Source organism: Marmota monax, unplaced genomic scaffold, assembly GCF_021218885.2.
Source record: "Marmota monax isolate L192 unplaced genomic scaffold, Marmota_monax_Labrador192_F-V1.1 WCK01_AAM20220418_F8-fsc00006, whole genome shotgun sequence".
Taxonomy (NCBI): Eukaryota; Metazoa; Chordata; class Mammalia; order Rodentia; family Sciuridae; genus Marmota; species Marmota monax.
In genome coordinates this window covers 15,839,563-15,862,842 of record NW_026693712.1, presented here as the reverse complement: position 1 = coordinate 15,862,842, position 23,280 = coordinate 15,839,563, and the positions used below count along the sequence as shown (strand labels likewise).

General features: G+C 38.3%; 1 protein-coding gene across 7 annotated transcripts in view; it reads left to right on the top strand.

The window, feature by feature from the left end:
* Arhgap26 (Rho GTPase activating protein 26) overlaps nt 1-23,280 on the top strand; it is a 411,097-nt gene that overhangs the window by 235,913 nt on the left and 151,904 nt on the right. For all 7 annotated transcript variants that reach the window (XM_046460145.2, XM_058584255.1, XM_058584256.1 and 4 more), the window contains 4 exons: nt 4,141-4,206; nt 7,974-8,048; nt 21,342-21,429; nt 23,052-23,110. In XM_046460145.2, coding sequence (XP_046316101.1) covers nt 4,141-4,206; nt 7,974-8,048; nt 21,342-21,429; nt 23,052-23,110 — 288 coding nt within the window. The remainder of the gene's footprint in view (nt 1-4,140; nt 4,207-7,973; nt 8,049-21,341; nt 21,430-23,051; nt 23,111-23,280) is intronic.

Here is a 23,280-nt window from a genome sequence, read left to right as displayed (position 1 = left end):
TCTACATTTACACTTAGACAACTAAGATATACTAATAAATATTGCACTACATGTGTAAAGTGTAAGGTCTTTATGTATAACGTCTGTGGAAAGGGAGTTTGCTGATGATAACAAGTTGGAGAGATTCTCACATTAGAAAAACCAAAGAAGGAACATTCCTCCGATATTGAGTGCAGGGCTTTTGCTTTGCCGTTTTCCAAAATAAGTCATTATAATTAATGGAGGTGGGTGGAATTTTAATTTTTTTTCCTGGATATATTTGGAAGGTACCATTTTATTCTTGTCCACTAGGTATCACCTATTAGAAAGGGATCTCACTTCCCACAGTGCCACAAAAAGAGCCCAAGGACTGATTTGCCTCCAGAGGGTTATGTCCAATTCTGTCTAGGTTTTCCTCTAGTTAGGTAGATGTCTCATCTTCTGACCACTGAAGCCTCTCTGTCAGTTGCCAAGTTCTTTTTAATTGTCCAAACCTTTTATCAGAGTTTATGGGGGAGGGAAGTAGACTTTGTCTAGGACAAAACTCACCAAAGCCTAGAATAAGAACAAGTTCACAAACCTAATCTAGTTTTGGCCGCTCCCTAGAGCACGGTGCAAGATGGCGGTTATTTCTCCATAATTCTTTGACTGTCATCTCTGTGAAAAGATTCTTTGAGCCATTCTGCAAAAGAAGAATCACAGTTATAAACATTTTGGAAATCTCTTTAAGCACAAAAAGTAACTCCCTGTCTGACAAATACTTTCCAGTAAGCTGTATTCTGACTACTGTATAAAGGAATGAAAATCCTCCCCTGCATATGAAAAGATGCCCAGCAACATTAGTCATCAGGGAAATGCAAATCAAAACCACAAGGAGATAACTCTGACACCCACTAGGATGGCTATAATAAAAAAGACAATAACAAATGTTGGCAAGGATGTGGAGAAATTGGAACCCTCTTGCATTGCTGGTAGGAATGTAAAATGGTGCACTGCTTTAGAAGACAATTTGACAATTTCAATAAAAAACATAGGCCAGTAGAATAGCAAAAGGGGACTATGGGGAGGGAAGAGAAGAGGGATAAGGGGAGGTGCTGAGAATGGAATTGACCAAAGTATATTTTTATATCTTGTGCATATACAAATATGTAGTAATAAATCCCACTACTATGTATAATTGTAATGCACCAATAAAAAATCAAGACATTTCAAAAAGGAGGAGAAAAGCATAGTCCTATGATCCAGCAATTCCACTCATAAGTGTATACACAAGAGAAATGAAAATACATGTCCACCCAGACTTGTATACAGTTATTCATAACACCATTATTTATAATAGCCCCAAAGTGGAAACAACCCAAATGTCTATCATTTGATGAATGGATGAACAAAATGTGGTATCTGCTACAATGGAATTAATTCTAAAGGAATGAAGTACTGCTGCTGCAGCATGGATAAGCTTGAAAACATTCAATGAAAGAAACCAGGTGTAAAAGACCACATATTTGTTGATTCCATCTATGTGGAGTGTACAGAGCAGGTAGGTAGAGAAGCCAGGTACAGAAGCCAGGTAGATTAGTCATTGCCAGCAATGGTGGCTGTTGATGTCTGTGCTCACATTTATTTATTCTTATGGGGGACAAAAATGTAGTGATGAATGCACAGCTTTGTAAGTATGAGAAATAGCTGAACTATACTCTTAAAATGGGTGGACTTTATGGTATGTGAATTATATCTTAAAACTTATTTTCCTTTTTATTGGTGAATTTTAATTGTACATACTAGTGGGGTCTTTTGTTACGTACTCACGCGTGCACATAGCAGAATTCTGTCAGTTTCACTCCCCCTGTCTCCCCTTGCTCCTCTTCCTCTGTGCACCCTTTCCTCTCCTCTCCTCACCTCCCTTCTGTTTTCATGAGACACCCTCCCTGCACCTTGCACACATATTCTTTCTCTAAAAGGAAAAATGTTAAGTTCTCCAAACTTCTCTTCCCAAAATGAAACATATGAGAGAAAAAAATATGATCCTAGACTTTCTGAGTTTGGCTTATTCCATTTAGCATGATGTTCTTAAGTGTCATTCTTAATAAACACTATTTTAAAACAAAAAAAATTCACCCCCAGATTCCAACAGGTGTTTAATCTGTGCATTAAAGGTTGTCCCTAAGTTTGAAAAATGTCTGTTGTATGAGTGAATAGAGTTTCACTTGGAAGAATTGTATCAGTCTGGCTTGCAGCCTTCAGTCAGAAAGCTTGAGATATCACTATTTGCAGAGCAAATACTTGGTTCATACAAAAAAAAAAAAAAAAACCCACAAGGGATTGAGTTAGTAGGCTCCTTACTTAAGGGAATAAGAAGAATAATTTTTATAGCTGGTAATTTTCAGGGGAAAAGAACATGATTTACCTGGTTTCTTCTGGTTCTTTACTCATCCTAGAGGCTGGGTGTATTTATAAGTACCACTTAGCAGTAAATGTGACTGAAATTACAGGAGCTGTTTCACTTTGGGAAGAGAAGTTTAGGGAAATTAACATTTCTTTTTCATTTGATATTTGGATATTCTTGGTGATTAATTTTTTTTTTCCACACTGGGGATTAAATCCAGGGGTCCTTTACCAGTGAGCTACATCCCCTTACTCTTTAATATTTTTTTTATTTTGAGCCAGGGTTTTACTAAGTTGCCCAGGCTGACCTTGAACTTGAGATCCTCCTGCCTCAGCCTCCTGAATTGCTGGGATTTCATGTGTGCACCACCATGCCCGGGAAAAAGATTTTAAAAAATCTTAGTTAGATCTAAGTTTACCCATATATACTAAGAATTGGAGCAGGATTTCATTTGGAGAAGATCCAAGATGAGTTCAGGTTCTGCTTAGTTCTCATGGATGACTAGTTTATTTCTTGCCATAGATGATCACAAATCTTTTATTAATACTCACCATCCTATTCCTATTCCTATTCTCTACCCCTTCTTTCTTCATGTTGAGCAGCGAACTATAGAATATCTTGTGCTAATATCCCAGTGAGGTTAAAGATGAACCCATTCTTAAAGTTTGTACATTTTATCACTGGGTAACCAAAGCCTGGGGATGAGTTTTGGTAGATTTCCAGCTTCTTCAGTGCCAGGTTAGAAACCAGTTTGTTGTTCTGGAAAAATTTGCTGATGTGGATCATTTATTTTCTGAGTGGCATTGGTGGTGCTGAAGCAGGTGGAGAACCTTGCTACCACCTGCTGATTTGCCATGTGGAGGGATGGCTCTGCTGCCCAAGTGCTTCTTCCTCGTGTACTTCTTTGTTCCTGGCTGTGTTAATTTTCTCTATTATTTTTCTTTTTTTTTTTTTTTTGTTCATTTTTCCCTTTTTCCTACTCACCTGAACAGGATTATACTTTCTTGGTGTCACATTTAAGGCAACTTGGTGATATGGACACTGAAGCAAGTCTCCACATATTAACCGGGCAAGATATTTGTCTTTACCAAGCCTCAGTTTCTTCATCTGTGATATGGGGCTAATGATAGTATCATCCTGGAGGTCTTGTTAAATGAGAGAAGCGGTGTAAAGTACTTACCCACCATTTAAAGATCACTTCATTTTTGCTTTTTTGAGACTGCAAGCAAGTTAGTCCTGTTTCAAGGTGCCTATCACTCTGTGCTATAGTTTTTTCAGCTATAAATTAAGGATAATGTTGCAGATTACTTAAGAACTAAATAAGAAAATGTATACAAAGCGTTTAACACTTACCTGGTCTACGGTAAATTCTCCATTGATACCAGTTATTTTTACTATTATTTTATATTTATTCATTAATTTTTTTGGAGGGGTACTGAGGATTGAACTCAGGGGTTCTCAACCACTGAGTCACATCCCCAGCCCTATTTTGTATTTATTTAGAGACAGGATCTCACTGAGTTTCTTTAGCGCCTTATTGTTGCTGAGGTTGGCTTTGAACTCGTGATCCTCCTGCCTCAGCCTCCCTAGCCACTGGGATTACAGGTGTTTGCCAGGGCACCGAGCTTATTTTTTATTTATAATTTCTATGGGAAAAATTAAAAGCACACTTGGCCACACCCTGTGTTTGATTGACTCATGGTGGCTTGGTCAGGTCATACCCTGAGGGTGATTTGCAAGGCCACAACTTGACTGCCCTTCTCTTGCTCTTTCAGCTGCACAGTTGGACAGCATTGGCTTCAGCATAATCAGGAAATGCATCCATGCTGTGGAAACCAGAGGTAAAGTAGTCTAACAGATGGCATTGTTCTCATGGAAGGTCACGCATCTGGTTGCTACCTGCTGTTTCCTGAGTGACTCATTAACTCTCCTAGTGCCTGTGTCAGTGTTTCCACAAGCTACTTGGGTCTGAGGCAGAGGTTCTCAACCCATTTGTGTCATCGATTTTGACAGATCAGATGAATGTTTTAAATGTATATAAAACACATAGGCTTATAGAAATCAGTTACTGAAATTCAGTTACTAAAATACTTAAAAACATAGTTATGACTTGGTTATAAATACATTTCTTTGTTAATGATATTCTTTTCACAAGTTATAGTGGTAGCTCTGATGACTGCCATAATCTGAAAGTAGTGATAGTTCAGGATGTTTGTAACAATTGTTATATGTTATGAAAATACCTGATTTCTGACCAAGTTGCAGGTATTGAGTGCTACTGTGACTTCACATTCATAATGGAAGGAAATGTGTAATGTCAGTTATAGCTTTAGTGAAAATAAAGATGTAATGATTTTCCTAATTCATAGGTCTCTGAATTATTTCCAGTGAATGTCTGTGGGCTCTAGGCTAAGGACCTCTGATCTTGGCAGTGAGTTCCCAGGACCATCAGGTACAGAGAAGGGATCAGGCCCCTGCCGCACACCTTTCCTGGGTCCACCAGAGTAGGACACTTGAGATCAGGGAGGCTAGATCACCCCTGTAGTCTCCATCCTCTCCTGAGAGACTGCCACAAATGAGAGTCCTCCATTCTGGCAGTGTGGAGCTTTGAGTACACCCATCTGTTGTGCTCTGAGAAAAGGTATTAGCCATCTTTCTATAGGATTTGATTTGAGTTATTGTTAGAGATGCGATTTTTATTTATTGTACAGCCTCTCTACCTACTAGTCCTTTTTATTTGTTTGAAAGACATTCTGTCTTTTACAGCAGGGCCATAAATATAAATCACTAAAAATGTAGTGAAAATACATTTTCCAATATCCAGTCTTTCTTAATTATACACATTAAGTGAAAAATGGAAGTTACAAAACAGCTGTCTAGTCTGAGCCCATTCTGGGACTAGCAAGGCAAGGGTATATCCTTTTGCCCAGTATCATTGTTATCAGTGACTTTCCCTGCTGTTTTTTACTCTCTTCTTTGATTTATCTCTTGGCCTTAATTGTAGTCTATAAATATTTTTGAGATTTATATTGTTAATATAATTTTCCAACAAATTGATATTGTTAGGATAGTTTTCCAAACAAGTGCAAACTTGAGTTTCATTTGAAACAAAAAAAATTTAAATGAGGAGTACAGGGTTAACAGAAGTAGAAGCATGTAAATGGAATCAAACTTGAATCCAAAGTAACCCTCCCCTGAGTGGATTCATATACTCACCTAAGATGGGCCACCTGTTTGTCTATTTTCAGTATCCAGAACCAACAGGGAAACCTAATCGTATAAAACTGTTCACTAAGTCTGTAATAAATGCAAAACTACTGTATCTCAGGAGGACAACTTTTTTTTTTTTAATCTGATATACAACTAGAAAATATATACAGTAAGTAGGAGAAGAGAAGGGTCACAAGTTGGTTTGGCTTCTTAGTCTTTGCTTCCTTGTCCCCTGCTGTCTCCAAAATGAGAATGAGAATTATGTTTTTAAGTTCCAAACAAGTTTTCATTTAGCACAAAGCAGAAATAAGGATGCTGTGAGTTAAATGCCATTTTAGTATAACTAAGTGAAGAAAGTGGATGTTTCCCTAGTTTGGTGCATTTATATACACACATATCTGGGATCCAGAGATGAAAAGCCATCCCCTACTCTCAGGGATTCATCAGTAATTGTCTAGTGGGAGCCAGGACTGTGTGAAGTCCTAGGAACACACAAGGATAAAAGAAACAGTCACTTGAGGCCTTTCAAGCCTGCAAGCCTGGCACATTACTGAATACATTTTCTGCCACCGAGCAACATAGACTCATCATTTTTGTTTTGCTTTGTTTTGTTATTATTTTTATAATATTTTTATTTTTATAATATTTTAGTTGTAGATGGACACAATACCTTTATTTATTTATATGTGGGACTGAGGATCGAACCCAGTGACCTATATATGCTAGGCAAGTGCTCTATCTCAGAGCTACAACCCCAGCCCCATCATTTGTTTTTGAGCAAGAGCTTTTAGCTCATGAACAATGCAGGATTTTGAAATGGATTTTACAGGTTCTTTTCAGCTGTGATATCCTATCAGTCCCGATCATTTCCTTCTATTCATTAGTCCCACTTTTAGGTAGGTCTGTTGAAGATGCTATAGAATCAGCCCTTTCCTGAATTTATATACACATAAAACTACTATCTCCAAATAGGCATTATTTTTCAGGAAAAAGAGAATTTCAAATATTGTTAATTACTATAAAGGAAGCAAAGTAAGGAAATGACCAGGAGTGTTGGCTATTGGTGCATTAGATTGAAGAATTTGCATTTAAGCTGAGAACTGAATGATGGAAAGATCTGGAAGAAGAGTGAGCTACATAGAAGAAATGAGTTATGTGAAGCTTTGAGATTAGTGTAGCTGATGTGTTAGTTTAGGTACAGGGGGAGGTGGGTGGGTTCAGCTGTGAAGGCATTGTAGGCCACCAAAGGAGTTTTGATTATGGTCTGTGCGCAATGGGAACCCACTGGAAAGTTTTAAGAGAATAAGTGACATGAGCTGATATATACTTGAAGTTCATTTTGTTTGGAGAATGGACATCAGTGGGATGAGATACAAAGGAGGATACCGGTTACTTGAAAAGTATCTGGTATGATGGGCCTTGGATAAAAGGAGAAAAATCTTTTCAAATCACTTGGTCTGAGTGGCCTCATTTTGGAAATGGTGCAGTGGGAGATTTAATCCATACATTGAAATGAACAGAAGTATTGCAGTGGGGTATTTTGTGATTCTTCATTCAGGTGTTGGAAAGTAAACTCCTTCTAGTCTAACTGCACAGTTCCTTGGATTTGATGAAAGTCACCTTCCTTTTTCTTTATTAAGAATATTTATATTACAAATGAATGGATTTTCTAATTTCTCCATCTTGGATAACATTCTATAAAATTAAAAATGTCCTTATACACCAATATTTTCTATTTTTTTGTGAGCTGATTTTTTATTTTTATTTTTTTAAATTTTGATTTGCTATATATGACAACAGAATGCATTACAATTTGTATTACACATATAGAACACAATTTTTTGTACACAAAGTAGTCACATCCTTCATGTCTTCTTATATGTACTTAGGATAATGATTACCATGGCATTCTACTGTCTTTCCTACTCCTATGCCCCATTCCTTCCTCGCCTTCCCCTTTTCCCCAATATTTTCATTCTCTGTGTAAAAATAGATTATGAAGTATTTGCTCATTCCTATTGTATGAATTTTTTTTATCATGGCACTTTTGACTTTTTAAATTCAAAAATTAGTTAAGTATAACATCTTTAAAAGAATACATTTTGCATCTTTTTAAAAACTCCTCAGATGTTCCCTTTGGCAAGAGAAGAGGAAAGTTTCTTTCCCCTCTGATGACTGAGCTAACACGAAGGCTAAAGTGTGCAGCACACCCGTGAAATCCTAGACAGCTGTACCAAATCCCACTCCTTTGCTAAGAGCTGAGCTGAGTGACAGGGGACTTTAATTAGAGCAGCTTTTAGAAGGACTGAGAAAATGAGAAAGAAGAGCATTTGGCCAGGTTGGCCTGACTAGTGTTCTGACATGCCTCTAATTAAATCGTCACTCTTTCTCGTCTCAGGGATCAATGAGCAAGGGCTGTACCGAATCGTGGGGGTCAACTCCAGAGTGCAGAAGTTGCTGAGCGTTCTTATGGGTAAGTCCAGCACTCTGAAACCTCATCAGGTCCCTGAGTACGGTGGGGAAGGAATTAGGGTATCCCAAGAGTCAATGCCCAGAAATCTGCTGCTCCATTCACCAGTTGTCATGACACTGGGCACAACCGGGAAAGGTTCTGAGTGGACAAAATAAAAAGTGCCCAGTCCAAAGCACCACACCCTCCCTTCAGACTCAGCCACTGCTAGTCCAAGTGGCACTTGATCACTCATGTGACCACCACACCCAACTCTATCTTTAATAGCTCATGACTCCCTCTGTCCTCATTGGAGGCAGGTATTTAGTGGGACACACCCAATGCCCAAGGAAGGGCATCCTTCTAGCCCACAGAGGACCTCAGAGCTCACGTTCCTATTACTGAGGGTGTCATATAACTCTCAGATAAAATGTACATACACAGATAAATCTTCTGATCCTCTTCACTTCTAGATTTTTAACTTAGTCCCAGTCACTTGAGTAGCAGGACCTTCTTTGCCACGGCTGATATAAATATAAAACCATGTCTCCAAATGTGCAGTATTTGAATCAAAACCCATGAACCCCTGAGTCAAATTTGCTTAGGCTGCAGATTTCCTGTATTTTTAGACATGAGTGCAGCCAGCCTCAGTGAGTCACATGGATCTAAATGGCAAACAGATCAAATTTCACAGATCAGTGGGTGTTATTCATTTCCACGGAAGCCCATCCATGCACTTGTGAAGATGGACTATCGCACGGGGTTCCAGCTCAGTGTTCTGGGCAAAGAAAGTCTCTTGTTAGTATTTGTCATTTCTTTTGCCATCCTCAATCTTGAAAATGGCTTTCAAAACACTATGGTATTGCTATAAGATCTGCTGTTTGGAATTGTTATTTTCTGTGAGTTTTCCCAGCACTGAGTGTCTTGTTTTTCAATTCAGATTGGAGATATGGTTATGGTTAGTTGTTATTTTTTTTAATTCTTTCTTGTAGTTGTAGATGAACAGAATTCCTTTATTTTATTTATTTTTATGTGATGCTAAGGGTCAAACCCAGGGCCTCTCATGTGCTAGGCAAGTGCTCTGCCACTGAGCTACAGCCCCAGCCCAGATTTTTTTTTTAATTGGGTTTTTATTTTGAGAAATTGTAGATCCATAGGTAGTTGTAAGAAATGGCACAGAGGGATTCTATATATCCTTTATTCAGTTTTCTCCAATGATAACAGCCTATAAATTTTTTTTTCAGTATCCCAATTAGGATATTGATGTTAATACAGTCAAGATGCAGAGCATTTCCATCACCATGAGGGTCCTTTGTGGTGCCTGTTTTATGTGTGTGTGGTATATGGGATGGAACCTAGGGGCTCTTTACCACTGAACTACATCTCTGGACAATTTTGTGCTTATTTTGAGACAAAGTTTTTCTGAATGGCTGAGGTTGATCTGGAACTTGTGATCCTCCTGCTTCAGCCTCCTGAGTAACTTGGATTACAGGTGTACCCACTACTCCAGGCCACGCCAGTCTGCCTCACTTCCACTTTGTTCCTCATCCCTAGCTTCTGGCAACCAGTAATCTGTTGGGGGTTTTTTCTTAATTTCTTTAATTTTGCCATTTCAAGATTGTTACATAAATGGGATTATGTAATAGGTTATTTGGGAGGTTGGCTTTCTTTTTCAGTCATTATATTTCAAAGATTATTCAAATTGTTGCATATAACAATAGTTTGTTATTTTATACTGATAGTGTTCCATTGTGTGGATATACCACAGGTTAGCCAGTCACCTGTTGGAGGACATCAGGGTTGTTCCCAGTTTGAGGTATTATGAATGAAGGTGCTGTTAATGTTTGTGTACAGGCCTCCATGCGAACACAAATTTGTTCTTCTGGGATAAATGCACAGGAGTGTGATTGTTGAGTTCTATGGTGATGTGGCTGATTTTTGAGAAATCTAATATAAGGAGGAATTAAGAGTCTAACAGGTATCAACCCTCAGTCTTTCATTTCTGACCCAGAGCTGCAAACCTCTGTGCAGAGTGTCTGCTTTCTGGAGCAGATTTTTAGGTGCTAGAGATTAAGCTTTAGAAAGAACTGGTTTCATGCAGCATCCTTATGGGACAAGATATGCATGCATGGGAAGCTATAATGCAAAATTAGGATGTTAGCACTTAATATGAGCAGGATCTAGAAGGCTGAATGGTAAAGGAGAGAATAGAATAATTCCAATTCTATCAATTCCAATACTAAATAATTCCAATACTATTCTGAGCAGTGGCATGGGGGAATGAAACCAGGGTGCCTGGTGACAATAGCAGAGGGTATCGATTCTATGATTGTTATTATTTTAACATCTGTAAGAACTACTTGAGGCTGGGACAGGAGAGCTAAGGCTGAAAAGCTAAGGTGGTTTTTGTATTGAAGAACTTGAATATTGGGCTGAGTAGTTTGGGATTTTTTTGTTTTATAAAATAAGCTATTGAAAGTTCTAAAAATACATTTTGAATCTTCTGCACATGAAAGTGTCAAGAAGGCAATTAAAATAGATTCTAAGAAGAAAAATGGCATTTATTTGCCAAATAGCTGGTAAATCCAAGATGACGAAAGCATGGCAGGGTTTAAGGACTCCAGTGACATCTTTGGTAGGAGTCTTTTCCTTTTCTTTCTTTTAGCTTCTCATTTTCTGTGACCTCTGCTGGTCTTGGTATTGACTTTATTCTCTGTGGGAGTGATCCAGATAGGTCTAGCCTCAACTGTTCTTAGAGTTGCAGCACTGAGAAGAAAGTATATTTCTTGACAGTTTTGGCAGAAGGCCCCAGGGAGGACAGTGATCGGCCAGCATGAGGCCATTCACATGACTCTTTTCTTAATTTGGGGCCAATCATGTGGTCCTCAGCAGATGGACTGAATTTTGTGCCTGTCTCTGGGGATTTAGAAGAATGGGGGTAAAGGGATGGGATAGGGAGGGGTTAGTGCTTGGAACACTGTGGACTGAGCAGAATTACTGATAGAATGATGTAGGAAATAATTCCAAAATAATGGGTGCTGGTAGATAAAAGAAGTGTGTCCCCCACAGGTATGACAAGACCAGAATCTAGATCTTGGGAATGACCCAGCACCAATGTGGAACATATCTTTGATCATGGAAAGACGTGGAGGAAAAAGACAGTTACAATAGATTGGGCAGAGCCAACCCCAGAGAGGGCTGAACCAAATAGCTGGTCTGAGGTCAAGAATGAAAGGATAGGCTCAAAATGATTGGAGAGAGAGAGAATCAACAATTTTGTAATCAAGTGGATGTAGGGGAGCGGAAAGGACTGAAAGATTTCAGAGACAACAGATGATTATGTAAGGTGACACGAGTGAAAAGAACTATGACATTTTAGAATACTTTGCTAATCTAAAAAAGAACCACCTTAGCTCAGTTATGCTGTGCAAGAGTGGTTTTGAAAGGAGCTTGTTTTCATAACTTCGCTTGGTGGCCCTCAGACAAGATATTTGTATTGTTCTCTTCTTCAGTTTTCCTAGGGATAGAGAAAATAATCATGAACATCTGAGAAATGTCATGACAAAGTAACAACCAGAGGCTGAAAGTCACAGGGCTAGATGCCTCTGCCAGGAGGGCATTACAAATAGACTGGAATCCAGACTGAGATCCAACCAGAGCTGAGAGATGACCAGAGAGTAAGATCTAACCTAGTGTTGAGATAGGGATCTGTGATTCTCTCTACCAGTTGATTCTGAATCTTGTGATTAAAGAAGCACCTGTTAGGCAGCGCCCCAGACACAGCTCTGACTCCCTTCTCTTTTGTGCATATGAGGTTTTCAACAGTTCTTGGTACTGATACAAGTCTGGGCTAAGCAAGAGTATAAAATAAATTGGCTCCTGGGCTCCAAACCCTTTCCCTGAGTTGGCTGGTATTAGGAACCTCTCGTTCACTCATCCTTTATTGTATATTCTTTGGATGCCCTGTTACATGCGAGGCACTGTGTAGGATCTGGTTTATTTGTTGTCTGAGGCTCTCGAAAGTTGAATAGCGTGTTTTGATTGTTGAAAGAATGACTTAGAATTAAAACCAGAGCCTAACTTTAATCACATGTTTATTTTTTAAAGCACCAGGGGACTGTAGGTTGGAAGAGGAATATAAGAGCCAGTGCTTTGAGAATGTCTGTTTTACTGGTTAGGGCTCCTTAGGGAAGCTTGTTGGATTCCTCATGGCAAATACAGTGTGGTTCCAGGAGAACCCTTACTCTCTTTCTCCTAATAACAAAGGTCTTCAGTCATTGGAAAGTGCCTGTTCTGCGCATGTCTGTGTCTCTTCCTTTCTCTATTTTAAATAATTGTGTTTTTTTAAATTAAAACTTAGAGGGTTCATTGTAGAAAGTTTGAAGAAAATAAAAAGCTTAAAGAAAATAAGAGTCCTGCAAACCAGTCACAATCTTTGCTAGCTACTTTATTCTGTGAAATCAGATCATTTTATATCATCCATTTTTAATATTGTATTTTATGGGACAATATAGTAATATAATCAATATACTATATTACTGTATTGACAAAATGGGTCACACTGTATGTTACAAACATTTTTTTTGTTACAAACATTTTAATGGATTTTCTTCATATAACACTGTAGAGTGTCTATGTTCCCATGTTATATAAGTTCTTCTAGAGTGTGATTTTCTTAGGCACATATTGTGTAGATATAACTTGTTAATCAGTCCCCTATTCTTGTATACATAAGCTGATTGTAATTCTTCATCATTTTAGAAAAGCACTCAGATGAACATCCCCATGGGGCAGAACAGCAGAGGTTAAGAGCATGCACTTTTGAGTTAGACAAGTTGCAGTTCCACTACTTATCCATTTGACCTTAGACAAATCATTTAAATCAATCTAATCTTCTCTCTCCTCACCTCTAAAGATAGCCCCTGCCTTCATATAGTGTGAAGATGAAATGAAAAGATGCATTGTGGGTTTTGAGTCCAAAGCCTTCGACATGTTAAATAATAAATGCTCACTGTTAATCATTTTTTATTTGTATGCACATCTCTATTTATTTCCTTAGGGTTTATATTAAGATCTTGAAATGAGTATGTATATGGTTTCAAGGCTCTTAATTGATATCCTGTGTTTACTGTCAGCAAAGTGTGAGGAGAATGTCCTACAAAATACTTTGTATTACATTTTTGCACACAAATCATTGACATTTAAAAATGTCTTTCCTTTTTGTTTAACTTTGCATTTATGGAATTTTGGATGAAACTGAACATTTGTCACATGCTTATTGCTGACTTCTTTTGTGATTTTCCTATATTCTTAGCTTATTTTTCTATTTTCTGTCTGCATCTTTTGATGAAAACATCTTTTTAGATCTGAAAGCTATGTTAATATTTTTATTCATGTTTTCATTTATATTTGTTTTGGTCAGCTTTTCATTGCTGTGACCAAAATATCAAAAAAGAACAATTTAGAGAAGGAAAACTTTATTTGACTCATGGTTTCAGAGGTTCAGTCCATGGTCGGCTGACTTCACAGCTCCGGGCCCAAGGTGAGACAGACCGTCACGGCAGAAGGACATAGTGGAGGAAAGCTGCTCAGTTCATGACAGCCAGGAAGGGACAGAGGGCATAGGAAGGTGCACCCTTAAAGGCCATGCCCACCCACTTGCAGTGACCACCAGTCATTCATACTGGGATGGATGATTGATGAGCTTTCAGCTCTCCTGATCAGTCACCTTACCTCTGAACATTCCTGCATTAACACAGGAGCTTTTGAGTGGACACCTCCTATTGAAACCATAACAATCTTGAATTTTATTTACAGTGCCTTTGTTTTTATTTTGTCTTATATATGTTTTAAATTTTATGAAATTCAGTCTCTCAGTCTTTTTCCTCCTATTACCTTTTATTATTATTATTGCTGTTCATAATTTTGTATTCAATTTTCATTGTCTTTACTAACTTATCTAGCTCCCTTCATTTTTACCCTTTTAGCTATCACCTTTATTATTTTGATCTGTTTCTTATTTTCCTTTGACTTATTTCACAGCATCCATATTTTTCCGAATTTCATTTCTATTTCAGAGCAGGTGCTTTCTGAATTATTTTTCAGAGTGTATTGGTCTCATATGTTATGCTAACAAATATTGTGTTGGATTTTTTTTTTTTATCTTCTGTGTACTCAAACCTGAACACAGCAAAATTTATAAATCTTTGTTTTAAAATCACTCTAGATAAATTATTATTCTGTGGCTATTTTCTCAACCTATGTAGAATCATTCTCTTATATGAAATTGGAGGGCTGATACACATGGTTCCGGCCAACTTTCTGGTGTTTTTATCTTCCATATAGTGTGGACCTGGGTTCTCCTGGTTCTGCGATTTGGCTGTGGTCCTAGAGGAAAGCAGTTGAACCCAAAGCCTGTGTTTTTTTCCTGTCACTCTCACATCCCCCCATTCTGAATTCACTTACCTTGATATAAATGGATACTCTTCCTCTGCTGTTCCCCAGTCTAATTTTGCTGCTCAGATGATAATCTTGGCCACTTCAGAAAGAAGGTTCCCCTTCTGTGTGTTTGCTGAGATAGGGGACAGTGAATGCAGTGTGACATCCTTCTCCAGAAGTGGCTTGGTCTATGCTTGAGAGTGGGTGGAGGATTCTCGCCTACCACACTGTTTTCCAAGTGGGTTTTCCCCAGGTCTTTATCTGAGCTTTACCTGGTAGGTATTTCTCTGGTGACAGGACAGTTTGACTAAAAGCCTGATTTTCTGTGTTATTGAAACTCCTTGTCCTTTTTTTGTGTGTGTCTTTGTTAGTATTTCACTGTTATAGTGAAGGAATACAAATTCAGTGTTGCCGTTTTTCTTATCTTACATTGTCCCTTTTCCCTTTATTTTTATGGTATTGGCAGAGTTTTTGTTTGTTTTGTTTTAATTTTTGGAATGGGGTTTTGCCGAGTTGCCTCAAACTCATGATCATCCTACTTAGCCTCCCAAGTTGCTGGGATTACATGTACATGCCACTGCACCCAGCTGTTTTGACAATATGTAAAACACAGTTAGGGCTTTAGAGGACACAAGGAAGGTATTAAATAGTAGTGCTTTAAATCGCCAGATTATGTTAACACACCTCATCCACTTATCTATAAACATGAACTATATCCTTCCTTTCTCCTCTGGGACCTCGAATGTCTGCTTTCTTTTTTTTCTGTACCCCTCATTTCCCACTAATTAAGAATTTCTTTCTGAAGGGATCCAGCTGAGACCTAAAGACTTGGCCAGTAATGAGTGGAAACAACCCCATATTTTCAGTACTGGTTGAAAGGAAGCAGGAGAATAAAGAAGAAACTTCGAGTTTTACTCCCCAGCAAAGGGAACAGATAAATGATGATTTGGATTCTTAAGCACTAGATTAGGGAAGTGACTAAGGCTTTCAAGATGTATAGCCAGAAAATAGAGTAAACACATTTGCTTCTCAATTTGCCAAATATTACATCTAAGCTTGAAGGGTTTACATGCGGGATAAATGAAGTCTCATTTGTACAGAGAATAGTGTACTTATGTAAGTGTTTTCCTCAAAGATGTAATGGGAATAGAGAATGTAGAAGGCTGGAGAAGATTTTAGCAAAAGACAATTCACAGAAAACAAAATACAACTCACTTTTAAATGTAGGAAAGTAAGACTGTATGCTATTTTCTAAGGATAGACTTCTAAATCAATGAGGCAAACATGAGAGTCCAGAAATAAGACCCATACATATATGGCCAATGGATCTTTGGTAAAGGTGTCAAGGTAATTCATGAGGGAAAGGAAAATCTTTTGCCAAATGGTACTAATACAATTGAAAAAAAATGAAATTTAACTCTTATCTGGTACTATATCGAAGAATTAACTTGAAATGGATCATTCATGCCTCCTAAATATAAGGATCTTCCTGCCTCCTAATTGTAAGAACTAACGCTAAAAATATTTGGAAGTAAACATAGGAGAAAATCTTTGTGACTTAGTTTAGAAAAGATTTCTTAAAAACAACACGGATAACAAATTTAAAACTTTTGCTCCTAAAAAGGTATTGTTAAACAAAAAGAAAAGATAGGCTACAGATCAGAAGAAAATATTTGCAAAACGTGTATAGGATAAGTGATTTATATCCAGAACACATTTAAAAAAACAAAACTCTTGCATCTCAATAACACAACAAGCCCCATGCCTTTTTTCTTTTTTTTTTTTTTTTTTTTTTTTGTACCAGAGATTGAACCCAGGGGCACTTAACCACTGGGCCACATCCTCAGCCCTTTTTTAGAGACAGGATCTTGTTGAGTTAGTTAGGGCCTGGCTAAATTGCTGAGGAACTCTGGATCCTCCTGCCTCAGCCTCCTGAGCCACTGGGATTACAGGCATATGCCAGACAAGATTTGAGAATAAATCGTTCAGTAAAAAAATTTACAACCAATAAAATGTTAAAAAAAATTCACAAAGGGGAAGGATGAAAAGATGACCAATGTCATTAGTCATTAAGGAAATACAAATTTGAAAAAAAAAAGCCATATATCCCTGCATGCCTATTAGAATAGCTAAAATTAAAAAATGACCATATCATGTGTTGACAAGGACGTGAAACAACCAAAGCTCTCTATTACTGGTAAAAATGCAAAATGATCCAAACATTTTAGGAAGACCATTTGTCAATTTCTTCTAAAGTTAAACATACCATCTGACCTATTCCTAAGTACTTTACCTAGTCCCACTCCTAGATATGGTATTTACCCAAAAGATGAAAATGTAGTATACAAAAACCTGTGTGCAAATATTTACAGTGACTTTACTCATAACATCTATAATTGGAAACAACCCAAATGTCCATCAATCAGCAAATGGATAAACAAATTATGGCATATCCATAACATTGAATATACTCAGTAATAAAAGGATTAAACTACTGGTACATGTAACAACATTGGATGGATTTCAAAAGTCTTATGCTATGTATGTGAAAGTGGCTGCTAGAGGTTGGTGGGGAAGGGAGAGAATTAAGCATAATGGATCACTGGGAGTTTTTGGGGGGTGATGGAAATATCTTGATTATGATAGCAGTTACATGACAATGCACATTTATCAAAAAGCATGGAACTGCACACTTACAAAAGGGTGAGTTTACCTCAATAATCCACACTTTAAAAACACACCCATACATAGAAGATTTGCAAACTTTCTCCTCACTGAAAAAAAGAGAGAGAGAGAATTTAAACAATGAGATAACTTATTTTTTAAAAATTCTTTTTAGTTATGATTCAACACCATGATACACGTTGGCATAATCACCAAAGCATGGAGCTCAACCCACTTCATTTAGACCCCAGCACTACCCCAAACTCCTTCCACCCAACAATCCCTCTTCAATCCATTTACAGTTTACTTTTTTTTTTTAAATTAGTGTCCTGTTTAAGTTTGAATGACTCCTTCCCTCACCCTTGATAGCAATGTGCAGTGACAGACTTTCATCTCAGCCAGTTGAGGGAAGGAGTCATTCAGACTTAAACTTCGAAGGGGAGCTGGAGCAGTTATCTTTCAAAATAAAAAATAAAAAAAATGCACATTTTTTTAACTCAGAAATTATACTTTAAGAATTATTTCTATAAATAAGAGGTACAAGGAAATGGAAGTTTATATTATTGTTAATCATAGTAAAAACAACAGAGCAATTTTAATTTCCATTAAAAGGAGACATTAAATTAATGATGTCACATCTACACAGTAAAGTTCTGCAGAGTGGATATATTTATGTGCCAATATGGAATAGTTTCCTAAGAGATTGTCAAATGAAAATAGCAACACCCAGAATTCCATGCACAGTGTGCTGCCATTTGAGTTTTGATTTATTTTTTTGCCATACTGGGAATGGAACCCAAGATCTTTTACTTGCTAGGCCATTTGTGTTTTTAAAAAGGTAGATGTATGGGTTGGGATTGTAGCTCAGTGGTAGAGTGCTTGCCTTGCACTCGTGAGGCCCTGGGTTCAATCCTTAGCACCACATAAAAATAAATAAATAAAATAAAGATATGTGTCTATCTGCAACTAAAAAAATAATTTTTTAAAAAAGGTGGATGTATTCCAATATGCACCTGGCATTTGCATTGATTGTTAGGATATGTACGTGAAAAACTGATAGTTTCAGTTGCCTGTACTAGAGAAAAGGCTTACTTTTTAATATATATTTGTTTTCATTGAAACTCTTTTTTACCAAATATATATGTTAACCTGAAAGAAAAAAGACATTTAGTTTCCTTACATCATAATGTGTTATTATGAAATTTTAGGAGTTCAAAGTTCAGTGTCTTTGTCAGCAGCACAGTAGAGGACTGCATGGTTCTTGGGACTGGTCTGGGGTAACCTTTCTAAGACCACCTCCCTTTATTAGCACTGCTTTCAGTCCTTCTCCTAGTTTTCAGAGTTTACATGGTCATAGGAGAAAGAGGAGTGAGACATTCCACTTGACCCACAGGATCCTTTTTTGTATATTGGACTTCTCCTCTAGTTTAGGTTTATTTTACTAAGCTCTACCATGGTCAAGTGACATGGTGGGGAGAAATAGAAAATTCTGAGTTCTACAGAAAATTCTGAGTTCTGTCATGAGAGCCTCAGAAGCAAGGTATGGAAATTGGCAGCACTTTCTGGAAATGGGGTAGCTTGGGGAGGCTGTGTGCAATTTAGTTGGGATATTAAATGAATTAATATGGATGTGCTCAAGTTATAAGCCTTGCCTCACTGGTGCTATAAAAAGCCCTTTAGCCGGACTGTAATTTGACTCTCCTCCCTGTAATGTTACACAATATTCCTATGGTTACAGAGCCCCAGTAAGTGGAAGCTAATCATTAGTTTTCTAAATGTGGTTCATGGAGTAGTTCAAAACTCCCAGAGCTGCCAAACCATGGCTGGTTTAGTTTCACGTTCACTCATCTTGGGTCGAAGTTGGATTGTTCCTCAGAAAAATGTACAGTAACGTTTGTCTTGCATCCAGAAACCATGCTGGGTGGCAGCTCTCCATGGGTCTTGGGAATGGAAAGGGAAAAAGGTCATTCTAAACAAACTTTCTTCTGCAGGGAGAAACTATTCGGGGAGTGAGAGATGACAAAGAATTAAAGCTGTACAGCGTTTGGATATTAAGAAAATCAGATATTGGGACCTTTTAAGAAACTTAACCACTCTGTGGCTCTAGAAGTAAAATCATGCTTTTTAAGTTCTTATTGGTTTCATGTGAAAAGAGAGACTTCATTATTGCCCAGGGTCACCTGTGAACATCAGACAGGTGGTCTGCCTATAGGAGCCACACACATTTTTATGAGCTGGGGCCCTTTTCTGTCTCATCTTCAAGGAAGCGTTCAGGGAACAAAACCAAGCGGTAGGTTCCACTCGGGCTTGTGCCTTGCCTGGGAGTCAGAGGCCATTCATGAGCATTTGGCTTCTTCCTTCTGGGATGAAAGTGGGTTCTTTCCCAGGAAATAGAAAGTGTGTTCTGCCCACCCATAACTCACTCTCCTTTCCCTACTGAAAGGCAGTTGGCCCTGCCGAAGGAACCTCTTTCTTAGTTGGCGTCTCAGAGTTCATCTTGGGGACTGTTGAGAAAGAGGCAGTCCCGTGGCTGTCCCTCTCTACCTGGTGTATCATTCAAATATCTTTTTGATTATAACAAACTGGAGCCAGACCTAAACTGGATTACTCCTTTCTTTACTCCTTTCAGGTGTGGGGAATGATATTTGGGCCAGAGGAGTCAAAGGCATGTCACCTCTGGTGGGCTGGTGACTGGTTCAAGGATGGTCCAAGATTGGCCAGTCCAGTCACAGTGAACTTCAGGATTTTTCTAGGAGACAAGCTTAGGAGGGAAAATGAAAATTATTGGCTCCCAGATTAAAAAGGCACCGCTTACCTGCTTCATCAAGCTCTACCGTCTTTGTTTCTCTGTCTCTGGCTTTGTGTCCTGGAGTCACTCTCAAGCTGTACATGGTGGCACCTGGCAGTTATATAAGCTTTCAGGTGCAAACCCAGCAAACAGCAGCCTATCTTCTAGAAAAGTCCTTGAAGTTCACAGTGACCGAACTGGCTTAGGTCTTGGTGATCCCTGAGCCAGTCACTAGGGAGGTGACATGCTTTTGATCAGTCTGTCCTAAGGTCTTATTCCCCCACCCCTGGAAGGAGTAAGAAAGGGTGGCTCCCCAACTGAGAATGAGGCATTGCAGAAAGAAGGGGAATGTGGGAGCTGGGGGACAGATCCTGGCCTTAAGTCAATCTGAGGAAGCCAGAGTCCCCCTTCAATGCACTGGAAGACTCCTCTGCCCTCCTGCAGTCTGTGTGTGGCCTGATCCCCCTCACCAGCAACAGGATGGGCCTCAGCTGACTTGTGAAGCAGTTCACACTCCCAACCTCAGCCTCTTAATCTCACCTGCCTGTCTGCTGCCTAGGAAGGCTACAAGAATTCTCTCTCTCCTTCCTTTATAGTCCACTTACTTAAAGGCATCCATTTGTTTAAAACCCACATAAGAAGAGACTAACAAATTATCAGGAGTCAATATAATTATGGAGGTGCTCATTGCACATCTGGGCTCATGGAAATTTAAAATACATAGAAGAGCAATGGAATCAAATCATGCACAGTTTAGAAAATATAAAAACCACAACTCTACCACTTTAACCCAACCACTATTTTAGTATTTGAGTATTTCCTTTCAGCCTTTATCCTTATGATTTTCTCACAGACTTTTACATCTTAATTATTTTTACTCGACATTACATAATTCAGGCATTTTCCCTGTTGCTGCGTGGTCTTCAGTATCATGTAAATGACACCATCTCTCCTTTAGGGAGACATACACCATCCCTCTATGATCAGACATTTAGGTTGTTTCCTCCTCTTGCTTTTTCCACTGTTACAAAGAAGAGAGTGCATGTGGAACATTTCTGGGGTATGTGACTTTTCTCATGCCTTATCTTATTTCCTGAGGAGATATTGTGAGAAATGGGATTACTGGTTCAGGGGTATAAACATTTCTAAGACTCTTGATGAGACATATTACCAGATTCCTTTTTCAGAACTGCTGCATTTATCTCTATGGCTTCTGGCAGTTTATGAGAGGATCAGTTTCACTGCATTCTTCCAGCAAGAGATACTTGGATTTTTAAACATTTCCTTGATATAAATAGGCGAAAAGTATGTGTTGTTTTTTAATGTATTTCTGCACTTACTAACAAGGTTGAATGCTTATATGTGTGCTGGTTTGTTATCTGTATTTTGAGGTCTGCTTTACACCTTGTCTTTTCTTCATTTTGTAGACCCCAAAACAGCTTCCGAGACAGAAACAGATATCTGTGCCGAGTGGGAGATCAAGACAATCACTAGTGCTCTGAAGACCTACCTAAGGTAGGGACTTTCCATTTGCAGGGCAGAGTGCCAGCTAGTTATCGTGCAGTGAGGAAGAAAGCAGTTTTATTTTCAGTCTCCAGAGAGCTGTTGGGTGGGTGTTTGAGATGTGGAAACAGCTTCTGTGTGGGTGCATTTAGTTCGGCTGGTCAAACCCATTGTAAATCGTCCATAGTTGATGGGTTGTCATTGTGCAATGGTTCCATGAGTGATTTAGGAAGCTTTGCTCTGACTGAGAAGTACTGAGATAATTAGCCTTGAACAGAACCTACAATGCAGTCTTCCCTGAATAATCTGTTAAGCAAAAAAGAAATCATGGGCTGGGGTTGTGGCTCAGTGGTAGAGTGCTTGCCTCACAGGTAGGTATGAGGCACTGGGTTCAATCTTAAGCACCACATAAAAATGAATAAAATAAAGATATTGTGTCCATCTACAACTACAATTTTTTTAAAAAAAGAAAAGAAATCATATATCACATTCTGTTGAGAATGTGTGATTCTGTACCCTGTGAATATTGATACTTTGGTGCACCACCAAATGTACAATGTACATTGCTTACATTGGTCCTTAAAAATGAGAACATAGTGGAACTCCTTTTGACTGCATCTGCTTAGATTAGACATATTGCCTTACTGGAAGGACTATTCTCCTTGTATCAATATATATGATTATATTGCTACTTGCTAACCTTTCTTGGGTTATTGACTAACTCCCTGCATTTCAGTTTCATGAACAAACTAAAATTTAAGCTGCCCTTGAAGAACAGGAATATTGTAGTTCTGTACTGTAGGAAGGTGGGATATAGTCATAAATAGAGAAGAGAATGTAATTGTGACTCATATAAGCCTTTGTACAGGTTTTGTAAAGATTCATTTGGCTGGAAAGCAAAGGCCATGGAAAAGGAATTGATGATGTAGGTTTTATTGGCTATTGGGGCACTGACGTCAGGAATAAGAAGAAATCCAGGAGATGCCTAAGAGTTGAATTAGAGAATCCAATACAAATAAAATCTGGGCCAAGAACAATATATGTCATCTGTTGCGTTTATCATCTGTATAATCAGAAAAAACTCAAGTTTGTAGTTAAGCAAATTCATACCCACTAGGTAAAATATACTCGTGTTATGCCTAATGTTAGGGGTTCTAGCCCTCTGGTCTCTGAAGCAAAACACCTGCAAAAACCTTTCATGGTGATACCAGATGAACTGAGTGTCACAACAAGCTGCTGGAAAGTTGAGAGTTTAAGCACAGGTAATTGCAAATGTGTAGTTAGTTGCTTTTTTCTGAGATACAGCCTCAAATGCTCTTGTTGATGGGTGAGTCACTGATTGAAAAGGAAATCTCTTGGTTTGTGCTAGACTTTTGCATTAGCACTTTTCTAGTTGTGACTCTGAAGCATAGTTGTGGCCATTCCTTTAAAAAAGAAAGGGACTGAGAATTTCAGGTGAAATCTCAGGATGCTTCCAATCAGAAAACTAAATTGAGTTGCTGTTGTTTCCCTGTGATGGTTGTCTTTAAGAAATGTAATATTGTTTGGCAGTTTTGGGGTTGTTATTGAGAGAGAATATGGTTTTTATTATTAAGCTGATAGTCTGTTCTTTTTATTCTTATTTTTAATTCCAGAATGCTTCCAGGACCACTCATGATGTACCAGTTTCAAAGAAGTTTCATCAAAGCAGCAAGTAAGTCATCTTTTTGTCACAGTTTTAAGAGGAAGAGAATAGATATTTCTATTTTAAAGAATAGTCAGTATCCCAAAATAAATATTATCTAACCCATCGTATTCTGCATGTAAAGTGGCCATATCCATGCTCATGAGACTTGAAGAATAAGAATGAAGCCAACTTGAGAC